The 15,167-nt window shown below is 49.8% G+C and overlaps 1 protein-coding gene across 1 annotated transcript in view; it reads right to left on the bottom strand.

Moving 5' to 3' along the window:
* Window positions 1-6,376: 6,376 nt before the first annotated feature.
* The window catches only part of LOC140207284 (uncharacterized), a 47,441-nt gene continuing 38,650 nt past the window's right edge, over window positions 6,377-15,167 (bottom strand). The window contains exons 4-8 of the mRNA XM_072275765.1: window positions 11,876-11,992; window positions 10,360-10,731; window positions 9,285-9,433; window positions 7,606-7,670; window positions 6,377-7,256 (exon numbers count right to left, since the gene is read on the bottom strand). Of these exons, the coding sequence (XP_072131866.1) occupies window positions 7,058-7,256; window positions 7,606-7,670; window positions 9,285-9,433; window positions 10,360-10,731; window positions 11,876-11,992 (902 nt within the window). The 3' untranslated portion in view covers window positions 6,377-7,057. The remainder of the gene's footprint in view (window positions 7,257-7,605; window positions 7,671-9,284; window positions 9,434-10,359; window positions 10,732-11,875; window positions 11,993-15,167) is intronic.

A 15,167-nucleotide genomic window follows, 5' to 3' on the forward strand; every position in this document is an offset into this window, starting at 1 on the left:
TCATAGAATTTTTTGATGATGTAACTAGTAGAGTGGATAGGGGAGAACCAGTGGATGTGGTATATTTGGATTTTCAAAAGGCTTTTGACAAGGTCCCACACAGGAGATTAGTGTACAAACTTAAAGCACACGGTATTGGGAGTAAGGTATTGATGTGGGTGGAGAATTGGTTAACAGATAGGAAGCAAAGAGTGGGAATAAACGGGACCTTTTCAGAATGGCAGGCGGTGACTAGTGGGGTACCGCAAGGCTCAGTGCTGGGACCCCAGTTGTCTACAACATATATTAATGACTTGGATGCGGGAATTAAATGCAGCATCTCCAATTTGCGGATGACACGAAGCTGGGTGGCAGTGTTAGCTGTGAGCAGGATGCTAAGAGGATGCAGGGTGACTTGGATAGGTTAGGTGAGTGGGCAAATTCATGGCAGATGCAATTTAATGTGGATAAATGTGAAGTTATCCACTTTGGTGGCAAAAATAGGAAAACAGATTATTATCTGAAATGTGACCGATTAGGAAAAGGGGAGGTGCAACGAGACCTGGGTGTCATTATACACCAGTCATTGAAAGTGGGCATGCAGGTACAGCAGGCGGTGAAAAAGGCGAATGGTATGCTGGCATTTATAGCGAGAGGATTCGAGTACAGGAGCAGGGAGTTACTGCTGCAGTTGTACAAGGCCTTGGTGAGACCACACCTGGAATATTGTGTGCAGTTTTGGTCCCCTAATCTGAGGAAAGACATCCTTGCCATAGAGGGAGTACAAAGAAGGTTCACCAGATTGATTCCTGGCATGGCGGGACTTTAATATGAAGAAAGACTGGATGAACTGGGCTTGTACTCGTTGGAATTTAGAAGATTGAGGGGGGATCTGTTTGAAACGTATAAAATCCTACAGGGATTTGACAGGCTGGATGCAGGAAGATTGTTCCCGATGTTGTGGAAGTCCAGAACAAGGGGTCACAGTTTGAGGATAAAGGGAAAGCCTTTTAGGACCGAGATGAGGAAAAACTTCTTCACACAGAGAGTGGTGAATCTGTGGAATTCTCTGCCACAGGAAACAGTTGAGGCCAGTTCATTGGCTATATTTAAGAGGAAGTTAGATATGGCCCTTGTGTCTGCGGGGATCAGGGGGTATGGAGGGAATGCTGGGGTGGGGTTCTGAGTTGGATGATCAGCCATGATCATAATAAATGGCGGTGCAGGCTCGAAGGGCCGAATGGCCTATTCCTGCACCTATTTTCTATGTTTCTATGTTTCTCTGAAATACCGACACATCGGATTTCAGCTTCTCATGAACTCAATCATGTTATGATCACTGCCTCCTACCGGTTCCTTCACCTCAATCTCTCTGGACAATACCCAGCCAGTACAGCCGTTCCCCTGAAGCTGTTCTGAAAATCCACCTCGCAGTCATTCTACAAATTCTCTCTCTTGAGATCCAGTGCCGACCTAATTTTCCCATCCACTCGCATGTTAAATTCCCCACAATTTTCATAACACTGCCCTTCTGACAAGCCTTTTCTATTTCCTGTTGCATTTTGTAATCCACATCCCTGCAGCTGTTTGGAAGCCTGTATATAACTGCCATCAGTGTCCTGTTACCCCTGCGATTTCGTAGCTCAACCCATATGATTCTGCACCCTCCGATCCTAGGTGACCTCTTTCTAATGATTTAATATCATTTCTTACCAATAAACCCACGCCACCCCCTCTGCCTACCTGCCTATCCTTCTGATACACCGTGTATCCTTGGACGTCAGCTACCAGAGACATGCATCCTTTAACCAGGTCTCAGTGATGACCATAATATTATACCTGCCAATCTGTAACTGTACCAAAAGATCATCCACCTCATTCCTTATGCTGAGTGCATTTAAGTATAACACCTAAGACCAGTACTCGGTACCTTTGCTTTGATTGCACCGCAACTTTATTGCACCGCAATTTATCCCAATGGCTGCAAATTTGCCCAAACGCCTGTCTGTCTTTCCTGACATCTTCCTGCTCACTATCTTAGATATAATTCTGTTTCCCCCTCCTCTGCTCTATCATTCCGGTTCCCATCCCCCTGTCAAATTAGTTTAAACCTTCCCTAACAGCTCTATTAAAGTTTCCCACCAGGATATTGATCGCCTTCGGGTTCAGGTGTAACCCGTCCATTTTGAACAGGTCATACTTCCCCCAGTAGAGATCCCAATGATCCACGAATCTGAAGCCCTGCCCCGTGCACCAGTGTCTCAGCCACGCATTCATCTGACTGATCCTACTATTCTTGTCCTCGCTAGCACGTGGCACATGTAGCAATCCCGAGTTTACTACCCTGGAGGTCCTGCTTCTCAGCTTCCTTCCTAACTCCCGAAAATCTCTCTTCAGGACCTCCTCCATCTTCCTATCGATGTCACTGGTACCAACGTGTACCAAGAGAGCTGGCTGCTCGCCCTCTCCCTTCAGAATTTTCTGGACCCGATCCCAGACATCCCGTACTCTGGCACCTGGGAGGCAACAAAGCATTCCCCATAGTGTTGTTAGCTGCCACCTTCCCTTTAAGGGTCAGACTGCCAATTTTTGCCTGTCAACATTGCTGCATGGAATGTCTGTGCATGAAGGTCTCGAGCCGAGCACTCAATGCTCAACCGTAGGAGACCCAGTTCGAGTACTACTGTTTGTGATTTTGTCTCTGGATTTCTTCACTGTCCTCTTGTTTATTTCGAGTCTGAGTCGGAGTGTATTCTGGACCTTACTCGGCAATTGCCTTCACCATCATTCATATCTCTCTCGTTACAAAAGGGATTACTGCGTTAGGAGTGTGAGGAGATGAGGGCTCTCATTGAAGCTTCGTATTTTTCCCGGGTTGTACGGTGGACAGCATTTTGACTTGATGCATGGCCGTGTGGTGTGGAGGCTGCAACGCAGAGGGTCGCCACGGACTACAGAATGTTCTAGACTGAATCAACTCCATCACGGGTACAACCCTTCCATCCATCGATGACATGTTCAAGACGAAATGCCTCGGGAAGACAGCATATATTTGAAAGGACCCTCACCAGCTGGGAAATGTCCTGTGCTCATCGGTACCATCAGGATACCGGAGCCGGAAAACTCAACAATTTACAAGCAGTGGCTTCCTCTCCGACATGAGTTTGCGAACCGTAAACACAAAATAAAACAATAAACAGAAAACTCATAATAAAATTGCCATCCCCTTCCGCAATTCCTCCGTCTCCACCGCATCTGCTCTCAGGATGAGGATTTTCATTCCAGGACGAGGGAGATGTCCTCCTTTTTTAAAGAAAGGAGATTCCCTTCCTCCACTGTCAACTCTGCTCTCAAACGCATCTCTCCCATTTTATGCACATCCGCTCTCACTCCATCTTCCCGCCACCCCACTAGGAATAGGGTTCCCCCTTGTCCTCACCTACCACCCCACCAGCCTCCGGGTCCAACATATTATTATCCGTAACTTCCGCCACCTCCAACGGGATCCCATCACTAAGCACATCTTTCCTTCCCCACCTCTCTCCGCTTTCCGCAGGGATCGCTCCCTACGCGACTCCCTTGTCCATTCGTCCCCCCCCCATCCCTCCCCACTGATCTCCCTCCTGGCACTTATCCGTGTAAGCGGAACAAATACTACACATGCCCTTACACTTCCTCCCTCACCACTATTCAGGGCCCCAGGCAGTCCTTCCAGGTGAGGCAACACTTCACCTGCGAGTCGGCTGGGGTGACATGCTGCGTCCGGTGTTCCCGATGTGGCCTTTTATATATTGGCGAGACCCGACGCAGACTGGGAGACCGCTTTGCTGATCACCTACGCTCTGTCCGCCAGAGAAAGCAGGATCTCCCAGTGACCACACATTTTAATTCAACATCCCATTCCCATTCTGATATGTCTGTCCACGGCCTCCTCTACTGTAAAGATGAAGGTACACTCAGGTTGGAGGAACAACACTTTATATTCAGTCTTGGTTGCCTCCAACCTTATGCCATGAACACTGACTTCTCAAACTTCCGCTAATGACCCTCCCCGCCCCCTCCTACCCCATCCGTTACTTATTTATATACACACATTCTTTCTCTCACTCTCTCCTTTTCCTTCCTCTGTCCTTCTGAATATACCCCTTATTCATCCTCTGGGTTTACGCCCCTTCCTCCTTTTACGTCTCACTGGTCCTCCTGTACAATGATCCTCTCATATCCCTTTTGCCAATTAACTGTCCAGTTCTTGGCTCCATCCCTCCCCATCCTGTCTTCCGCTATCATATTGGATCTACCCCAACACTTCCACTTACAAATCTCTTACTAGCTCTTCCTTCAGTTAGTCCTGACGAAGGGTCTCGGCCGAAACGTCGACTGCATCTCTTCCTGGAGATGCTACCTGGCCTGCTGCGTTCACCAGCAACTTTGATGTGTGTTGCTTGAATTCCCACACCCCGTACCGCTTGGTTTTACATCCTCCCCAAGATCCACAAGCCTGGCTGTCTCGGTAGACCCATAGTTTCTACCTGCTCCTATCCCACCGAACTTGTATCTGCCTACCTGGATTCCATTTTATCACCCATAGTTCAGTCCCTCCCCACCTACATCCAGGATACATCCCACGCCCTCCACCTCTTCAATAACTTCCAGTTCCCCGGTTCCAACCGCTTCATTTTCCCAATGGATGTCCAATCCCTGTACCCCTGCATTCCCCATCAAGAAGGCGTCAAAGCCCTCCGCTACATTCTAGATAATATACCTCACCAGTTCCCCAACACCACTACCCTCCTCGGGTTGGCAGAACTGGTTCTTACACTTAATAACTTCTCTTTTGGCCCTTCCCACTTTCTTCAGACTAACGGTGTAGCTATGGGAACTCGCATGGGCCCCAGCTATGCCTGCCTCTTCGTTGGTTATGTTGAACATCCTGTGCTCCAAACCTATTCTGGTACTGCTCCCCAACTTTTCCTTCCGGACATTGACGACTACATTGGTGCTGCTTCCTGCGCCCATGCTGAGCTCGTCAATTTCATCGACTTTACTTCTAACTTCCACCCAGCCTGCAAATTCACTTGGTTTATCGCGGAAACTTCTCTCCCCTTTCTCGATCTCTCGACCTCCATCTCTGGAGACAGACTGTCCACTGATATCTTCTACAAGCCCACTGACTCTCATAACTACCTCAATCGTACCTCTTCCCACCCCGCCACGTGAAAAATGCAATTCCCTGTTCCCTGTTCCTCCGTCTCGCCGCATCTGCTCCGAGGATGAGATTTTCACTTCTAGGACATCTCAAATGTCCTCTTTGTTTAAGGATCGTGGTTTCCCTTCTGCTGTCATCAATGATGCCCTCACTCACATCTCCTCCATTTCCCGCACTTCAGCCCTCATCCCATTCTCCCGCCACCACGGAAGGGAAAGAGTTGCCCTTCTACTCAGCTACGACCCCAGCAGCCTCCGGATCCAGCACATTATCCTCCACAACTTCCGCCACCTTCAACAGGACCCCACCACTAAGCACATGTTGCCCTCTCCACCCTCTCAGCTTTCCACAGGGATCGGTCCCTCCGCGACTCCCTGGTCCACATGTCCCTCCCCACGGATCTCCCACCCGGCACTTATCTCTGTAAGCGCAAGTGCTACACCCGTCCCTACACCTCCTCTCTTGCCACCATTCAGAGCCCCAAACAGTCTTCCCAAGTGAGGCAACACTTCACTTGTGAGTCTGTTGGGGTCATCTATTGCATCCGGTACTCCAGTGTGGCATCCTCTACATCGGTGAAACCCGGCGCAGATTGGGGGACCGCTTCGTCGAGCACCTCCGGACCGTCCGCCAAAACAGATAGGATCTCCCAGTAGCCTCCCACTTCAATTCTCCTTCACACTCCCATTCAGATATGTCCATACATGGCCTCCTCTACTGCCATGATGAGGCTAAACTCAGGTTGGAGGTGCAACACCTCATATACAGTTTAGGTAGTTTCCAGCCCCTTGGTATGAACATACAATTCTCCAACTTCTGGTAATTCCCTCCCCCTCCCTTCCCCTAGGCCTATGTCACTCTGCCCCCTCCCTCAGCTGCCTATCACCTCCCCCATGGTTCCGCCTCCTTCTACTACCCATTGTGTTTTCCCCTATTCTTTCTTCACCTTTTCGGCCTATCACCTCCCTGCCTCCCTTCCCTCAACTCTTTATCTTTCCCCTTACTGGTTTTTCATCTGGACCCTACCAGCCTTCTCCTTCCCACCCTCCCCCACCTTCTCTATAGGGCATCTGCCCCTTCACTTTCGGGCCCGAAACGTCGACCGATCTTTTCCACGGATGCTGCCCGACCTGCTGCATTTCTCCAGGGTGTTGTCAGTATCAGTTTGCGAACGTTCCCATGGTGCTCACCTATTTTTCAGTATTTATTAATTTTCCTTATTTACGTTAATTTTACATCTTTGCACCGCACTGAGGTCACGTTGTAGTTGTACAAAACGTCGGCGAGGAGTACGGTGTTCAGTTCTGGTCGCGCTGCTGTAGGAAAGATGCCACTGAGCTGGAAAGAGTACAGAGGGAGATTCACGAAGATGTTACCGGGACTCGAGGGTCTGAGTTATGGAGAGAAGGCAAGAAGGATGGAACTTTGTTACTTGGAGCGTTGGTATGAAGCCAGGAGAGGCACAGTTTGGGTGAACGTGAATATTCTTTCCCCCCCCCCCACCCCGCCCCACCGCCGTTGTGAACTGAGGGCCAGTGCGCACAGAATTGAGGCCAGAGTGGGTGGAGGGAAAAGAGAGAGGAGAGGCAGAGAATGGGGTCCGAGGGGGAGAGAAAGGAGGGGAAGCGGAATGAGTTGGGGATAAGAAGGGCGGAGAGAGAAGAGGGGAGGAAAGGGGGAATAAATGGGGGGAACGGGGCCGGGAAGTGAGACGAGTGCTCCAGATGGGGAGAGGGAGAGTATTTGGGGAGAATGTGGATGCGAGAAGAGGAGGAGAATGGGGTAGAAGGGAGGGGCAGAGAGGGTGGGAGGGGATTGAAGGGATGGGAGAGTGAGAGTGGGGTAGATTGAATGGGGAGAAGTTGGGTGTAGTCACTTGATTGAAGTCGGCCCGTCAGGCTGTTGACAGAGATCCTGGATCTCTTCAGGAATATCCGGGTATAAATATGCAGTCTTCTCGCAGATGAATCCATATTTACTTTTGCAATTGTAAATCCATCCGTACGAGTCGCACTTACTGCAGGTGGGCGATCCATGGGACATCTTGTAGAGAAGATAAGAGGCCACATTCCTATCAAAGAGGGTTAGACAATTTCAACAGAGACACAGCAGACCCAGCAGACAACCGGAGAACGTGGCCAAGCTCATCCCTCTAACCTGCGCTCTCCCCACAGCCCCTTGTCAGACTCTGAACTAATCCCATGATACCGCGCTCTCCGTACAGAGCCAGCTCCAACGCCGTACGAATCCCACTACAGTGCTGTCCCATACAATCCTGAGTCAGTTCCTAAATTAATCCCACCGCACCAGCCTCTCCCGACAAGCCAGTATCAGTCAACAAACTAATCTCAATTTCAAACGCTCTCCCCACATCCTCGTGTCACTCGCACACCACCGACCTGCAAGAGTCCAAACCTCACCCGTCTCTGCATTTTCCAATCCAGTAAGATCTGTCTGCATAGCCGATAGAGCTGGAAACAAAATCCTGTGAAATTAAATCCCTTCGATTAATGTGCATGTAACGCGCTGGGAAATGTTCCACTACTAATGTAATGGTTTCTCTGCAGCAGTAGTGTGTTTGGGTTATGACCAGAGATAACGGGGGCCTTGGGAATGTGCGGCGTCCCATGATGGGAGGAGGTTTCTTTCTTGTGTGTCCGACAGCGAGGGTTCCTCGGGCTTTATTTCAAGAAAAGATACAGATAGGAAATGGCACAACGGGGAAGTCGTAGACTGCAGGCCTGAGCGGACTTGGAATGGTGTCGGGAGTCGACGACACCCCGGGGGAAATCGATAGAGAACGAACGGACGGGAAGGCAGTAAGATACAACAAGCGTTTTAGACAGATTAGTTACAATGGGCCTTTTTTCTCCTTGTTTTCTACACTAACCCTGCAGTCAAATGAAGAAATATAAAGCTCACAGGTTAAATTGCATATGGTGTACTTCTCGTTACTTTGTGCGAGCAATTTGTAACCGGGGAACTCATCACGCAGCATCCATACAAATGATATTTCACAGCATGGACGGGCCGTGGACAGTCTCGCCTCGACCCCGCCCAGACAAACGCATGATGCTCGAACCTGAGGGTTACATTTGGCCTCTCTCCATGCCTGAACAGGAGAGCATGTGAAGCGTTGGTATAAAGAGGGAATTGCCCAGTCTCGGACCCCTTGAGTGTGCGATGGGACCGTTGTGGAGGGAGCTTCCCTCTGTGTCTGACCCCGGGATGTGTGAAGGGACGGTGTCGAGGAAGTTCCATTCTATGTCTAACCCCGGGAATGAATGATGGGACGGTGTGCAGGGAATTTCACTCTACGTCTGATCTCCGGAGTATGTGATGGGACAGTGTGGAAGGAGCTTCACTCTCTGTCTGACCCCAGGAGTGTGTGATGGGAAATTGTGGTCGGAGCCTCACTCTGTGTCTGCCCCCGGGAGTGTGTGAAGCGACGGTGTCGAGGGCGTTTTACTCTACGTCTGACCTCGGGAGTGTGTTGTGGGACGGTTTGTTAGAGCTTCACTTTGTGACTGACCCTGGGACTGTGTGATGGGACGGTGTGAAGGGAAATTCGCTGAGTGTCTCATCCCGGGAGTGTGTGATGGGACGGTGTGGAGGGAAATTCACTCTGTGTCTGACTCCTGGAATGTGTGATTTGACGATGTCGAGGGAGCATCACTCTGTGTCTGATCCCAGGAGTCTGTAATGGGACAGTGTCGTGGGAGCTTAACTCTGTGTTGGACTTCGGCTGTGTGTAATGCGACGATGCGGAGGGAGCTTCACATTGTGTCTGACCTCGGGAGTGTGTGATGGGACGGTGTGGAGGGAGCTTCGCTCTGTGTCTGACCTCGAGAGTGTGTGATGGGACGGTGTGGAGGGAGCTTCACTCTGTGTCGGACCCCGGGAGTGTGTGATGGGACGATGTGGAGAGAGCTTCACTCTCTGGCTGACCGCGAGTGTGTGTGATGGGACAGTGTGGAAGGACATTCACCGAGTCTTCCACGGGAGTGTGTGATGGTACGCTGTGGACTGATTTACTGCATGTTAGAACCCGGGAGTATGTCATTGTTATTGGTATCTCTTCTCACGATGTGACACATACCTTTTCCTCCTTTGAATTTATTTCGAGGAGTCTTGCATCAAGGTCTGAGCAATATTCCCTCGCTTCATCATAAGATTTCCCCAACGTGGATATGAAATAACACCGGTCTTTATTTCTCTGCCAGTACTGGGGACACGTTTGCCCTGCAAATCAGGAAATAGTGAATCATTTGCCAGAACGCTCATTTCACCAGCAGGGCTCGCAGAAAGGCAACCTCTCTCTACTCCGTCACATCACAGATCCCGGAATCAGACACACAGTGAAGTACCCTCCGCAACGTCTTTTCACACAGTCCCGGTGTCAGTAACAGAGTGAAGCTGCCTCCACACCGTCGCATCACACACTCCCGTGGTCAATTACAGCGGCACGCTTACTCCATACTGTGCCATTGTACAATCCCATGGTTAAAAAAAAAGTGTAGATTCATAGAAACCGTAACATCAAAGGATTTCCGGGTCAGGCAGGGAGAGAATCTCCCTCCAAATGTCGCAGTAAGCACAGCAGGTGGCGCTGCTGTCATACGGTCCCATCACACACTCCCGGCATCAGACACAGAGTGAAGTTCCCTCCACACCGTCCCATCACACACTCCCGGTATCAGACACAGAGTGAAGTTCCCTCCACACCGTCCCATCACACACTCCCGGCATCAGACACTGAGTGAAGTTCCCTCCACACCGTCCCATCACACACTCCCGGCATCAGACACAGAGTGAAGCTCCCTCTACACTGTTTCATCACACACTCCGGGCATCGGACATGGTGTGTATTTCCCTCCACACCGTCCGATCCCGCACTCCCAGGGTCAGACATAGAGTGAATCTCCCTCCACGCCGTTCCATCACAAACTTCCTGGGTCAGACATAGTGTCATGTTACTCCACGCCGTCCCATTGCACAATCCCAAGGTAAAACACAGTGTAGATCCTTTGAAACAGTAACATCACTGATTTCCGGGTCAGACACAGAGGGAATCACCCCGCACACCGTCCCATCACACAGCTCTCCGCCTCCTCCCTTCCCGTCTCTCACCGCCGCGGATGAGGAGCAAGGGGAAGCGGGGGACGTTATCTCACCTCTTCTGCTGGTGAAGTATTGGCAAATCTGAGCTTTGTTTTCGGAGATGGTTCTGTACTTCGTTTTGAGCTGCTGGAATTGATGACGGAGATCGATTTGCGTTCGATTCAGCTCTGAGAGATCGGAGTTGAGGACGGTAATGTTGTTTTCGAGTTTGGAGAGGTTGTTGCTGAGGACGGAAATATTCTTCAGACAGTTTCTCTGGGAGAGATCCAGGCGGGAATTCTCAGATGTCCTGGATTTAAGGGTTGAGTTCAACTCACGGACTTGCTGCTGACATTGGCGTTGGGTCCTGTTCATCTCCTGATGTTGTTCCCAAAGTCTCCGGTAGTTTCGGTCGGAGGTGATCAGAGACTGACGAGTCCGTGATACTGAGGGTCATAGTAAGGGGTGTGTCAGTGACACGGTGTGAGGTGTGTCGGTGTCAGAGTGAGGGGTGTGTCAGTCACAGTGATGGGGCTCACTCTGACACGGTGTGAGGAATGTCGGCGTGACGCAGTGGGAGAATCAGTGTCACAGAGAGAGTTGTGTCAGTGTCACAGTGAGTGAAGTGTCCGTGTCACGGTGAAGGGACTGCAAATATTACGGTCTGGAGTGTGTAAGAGTCACAGTGAGGAGAGTGTCGGTGTCACGGTGACGGGACTGTCGGTGTTACAGTCAGGGGCGTGATGATGTCACAGTGTGGAGCGTGCATGAGTCACAGTGAGGGGCGTGACGCTGTCACTCTGAGAGCAGTGTCAGTGACAGTGTGGGGTGTGTAAGTGTCACGGTAAGGGAAGTGCCGGTGTAATAGTGTGAGCTTGACAGTGTCACGGTGCGGGGTATGTGTCGTGTCACGGTGAGGGATATGTGTCGGTTTCACGGTGAGTAATGTATCGGTGTCACTGTGCTCGCAGTCTCAGTGTCAAGTTGTGGGGAGTATCGGTGTCACAGTGAGGGAACAGTCAATGTCACGGTGCGGAGAGCTTCGGGATCACGGTGTTGGAAGTGCCAATGTCACAGTGAGTGGTGTGGTGGTGTCACAGAGAGGGGATTGCCGGTGTCACAGTGATGTGAGTGTCGCTATCACGCAGATTGCTCTGTCACTGTTACAGTGAACGGTTTGTCGGTGTGACAACGAGCGGTTTATCAGTGTTACGGACAGGGTTGTGTCGGTGTCACAGTGAGTGAAGTGTCGGTGTTACGGTGGAGGGCGTGTCAGTGTTTCTATGTGCAGTGTATAAGTGTCACGGTGAAGAGAGAGGCGGTGTCACAGTGAGGGAAGTGTCCGTGTAACAGTGAGGGGGAGTGTCAGTATTACGGTGTGGGCCGTGAGAATTTCACGGTGTGGGGACGGCCGGTGTCACGGTGAAGGGTGTTACTGTAGCCTTGTGAGGGGAGACTCAGTCTTATGATGTGGGGTGTGTCGGTGTCACTGTGGGGGGCGTGTCGGTGTCACGGTGAGGTTATGCGCTAACATTTCATCCCACTCTGTTTGTTTATGGTCTGACTCCTGCCGGAGCTCGTTCGACTCACCATGGATCGAGAGGCCGGCCACTATCGCGACGAGGATGGATGTAACGAGGCAGAGTAGGCAGATCTTATGGTACGCTCTATTTCCGATGTTTTCTTTCGACTCTTGTTTATGCGGACCTGTAGAGAGAACTTTCAGTTTGTGCGTGAATTCAGCCGTGACTCCCACTGGGACTCGCTTCCACCCACGATCCACGCTGTCTCCTTCCATCACGATCACCCTCTCCCTCTCTCAATCTCAGCTATTGTCAGCCGTCGTCGCTGAGAGTCCAAATTCCTTGGCTTGTGTTTGGCTGACAGGAGTCTGACGGATTCCAGAGATCAGTCGGATCTCCCCGGAGCCTCCTCCGCTCTACAGGAAGCAACCCATGTGTCCGACCTCTCGTTGTAACACATGCCATCGAATCCAGGCAGCATCCTGTTACACCTCTCTGGTGGGTACCCAGCGCCTTGACATACTTCCGATAATCTGATGACCAGAGCTGCATACGAAACGCCTGATTCATACTAACTGGTGATGTTTATAAAGTTGCAACATAACTCCCTGACATTTGTATTCAATGCCTCGACTAATAAAGACAAGAATTCCTTAAGCCTTCTTGAAGAGCAGATGGTATCTAACAAGCCTGATAGAGTTTTTTTGAGAAGGTGACCGGGCATATAGATGAGGGTATCGATGTGGATGTGATCTCTATGGATTTTAGTAAGACATTTGACAAGGTTCTACACGGCAGGCTTATTGAGAAGGTCAGAAGGCATGAGATCCAGGGAGGTTTGGCCAGGTGGATTCAGAAAGGGCTTGCATGCAGAAGGCATAAGGTCGTGGTGGAGGGCATACATTCGGATTGGAGGGTTGTGACTCGAGGTGTCGCACAAGGATCCGTTCTGGGATCTCTACGTTTCGTGATTTTTATTAACGACCTGGATGTGGGGGTGGAAGGCTGGGTTGGCAAGCTTGCAGACGAAACACAGATAAATTGATTACGTGGAGCAAGGAAATGGCAGACCAATTGAATACCTACTTTGGTTCTGTCTTCACTAAGGAGGACATAAATAATCTTCCCTAAATAGTAGGAGACGGAGGGACCAGTGAGATGGAAGAACTGAGGGAAATACATGTTAGTAGGGAAGTGGTGTTAGGTAAATTGAAGAGATTAAAGGCAGATAAATCCCCAGGGCCAGATGGTCTGCATCCCAGAGTGCTTAAGGAAGTAGCCCAAGAAATAGTGAATGCATTAGTGATAATTTTTCAAAATTCTTTAGATTCTGGACTAGTTCCTGAGGATTGGAGGGAGGGTAATGCAACCTCGCTTTAAACGAGAGAGAGAGAGAGAGAGAGAGAGAGAGAGAGAGAGAGAGAGAGAGAGAGAGAGAGAGAGAGAGAGAAAGAGAGAGAGAACGGGGGAATTATAGACCGGTTCGCCTGACTTCGGTGGTAGGGAAAATGCTAGAGTCAAAGATGTGATAACAGCTCATTTGGAAAGCGGTGGAATCATCGGACAAAGTCAGCATGGATTTGTGAAAGGAAAATCATGTCTGACGAATCTCATAGAATTTTTTGAGGATGTAACTAGTAGAGTGGATAGGGGAGAACCAGTGGATGTGGTATATTTGGATTTTCAAAAGGCTTTTGACAAAGTCCCACACAGGAGAGTAGTGTGCAACCTTAAAGCACACGGTATTGGGGGTATGGTATTGCTATGGATAGAGAATTGGTTGGCAGATAGGAAGCAAAATGTGTGAATAAACGGTATCTTTTCAGAATGGCAGGCAGAGACTAGTGGGGTGCCTGAAGGCTCAGTGCCGGGACCCCAGTTGTTTACAATATATATTGATGATTTAGATGAGGGAATTCAATGCAGCATCTCCATGTTTGCGGATGACACGAAGCTGGGCGGCAGTATTAGCTGTGAGGAGGATGCTAAGAGGATGCAGGGTGACTTGGATAGGTTGGGTGAGTGGGCAAATTCATGGCAGATGCAACTTAATGTAGATAAATGTGAGGTTATCCACTTTGGTGCCAAAAACAGGAAAACAAATTATTATCTGAATGGCGGCCGATTAGGAAAAGGGAAGGTGCAACGAGACCTGGGTGTCATTATACAGCAGTCATTGAAAGTGGGCATGCAGGTACAGCAGGCGGTGAAAAAGGCGAATGGTATGCTGGCATTCATAGCAAAAGGATTCGAATACAGGAGCAGGGAGGTACTACTGCAGCTGTACAAGTCCTAGGGAGACCACACCTGGAGTATTGTGTGCAGTTTTGGTACCCTAATGATATCTCAGGATATTTAGCCGTGACTTTGATCCAGAATGCCGGCAGAGATGTTATATCAAACATACTTTTCAGCCCGCCGTCATTTGTAAGCTTGAGGAGTTGATCTCCTTCCCGCGCTGACATGCATGACGCGCGGGTAATGACGTCGTGTGCTTTCAAGCTCCTCAGTGACCGAGGCAGTAAATGAGGACAGGCTCGGATGACTCCTATCGCTAAATTATATCGTTTTCTCCTGGCCCTGTAGCGCATGCTTTGCGGCCCGGTGATTGGGGACCACTGCCTTAATCTGAGGAAAGACATTCTTGCCGGAGTGGGTGTACAAAGAAGGTTCACCAGATTGATTCCTGGTATGGCAGGACTTTCATATGATGAACGACTGGATCGACTAGGCTTATACTCACCGGAATTTAGAAGATTGAGGGGGAGATCTTATCGAAACGTATAAAATTCTAAAGGGATTGGACAGGCTAGGTGCAGGAAGATTGTTCCCGATGTTGGGGAAGTCCAGAACGAGGGGTCACAGTTTGAGGATAAAGGGGAAGCCTTTTAGGACCGAGATTAGGAAAAACTTCTTCACAAAGAGAGTGGTGAATCTGTGAATTCTCTGCCGCAGGAAACAGTTGAGGTCAGTTCATTGGCTCTATTTAAGAGGGAGTTAGATATGACCCTTGTGGCTAAAGTGATCAGGGGGTATGGAGAGAAGGCTGGTACAGGGTTCTGAGTTGGATGATCAGCCATGATCATACTGAATGGTGGTACACGCTCGGAGGGCCGAATGGCCTACTCCTGCACCTATTTTCTATGTTTCTATGTTTCACTTCTGTCATCCTTTTTTTATTCACATAATTGAAGAATGCATTGGGGTTTTCCTTTACCCTACTCGCCAAGGCCTTCTCATGCACCCTTCTTGCTCTTCTCAGCCCCTTCTTAAGCTCCTTTCTTGTTTCCCTATATTCCTCAATTGACCCATCTGATCCTTGCTTCCTCAACCACATGTATACTGCCTTCGTCCACCTG

The sequence above is a fragment of the Mobula birostris genome, chromosome 13 (assembly GCF_030028105.1).
Source record: "Mobula birostris isolate sMobBir1 chromosome 13, sMobBir1.hap1, whole genome shotgun sequence".
Taxonomy (NCBI): Eukaryota; Metazoa; Chordata; class Chondrichthyes; order Myliobatiformes; family Myliobatidae; genus Mobula; species Mobula birostris.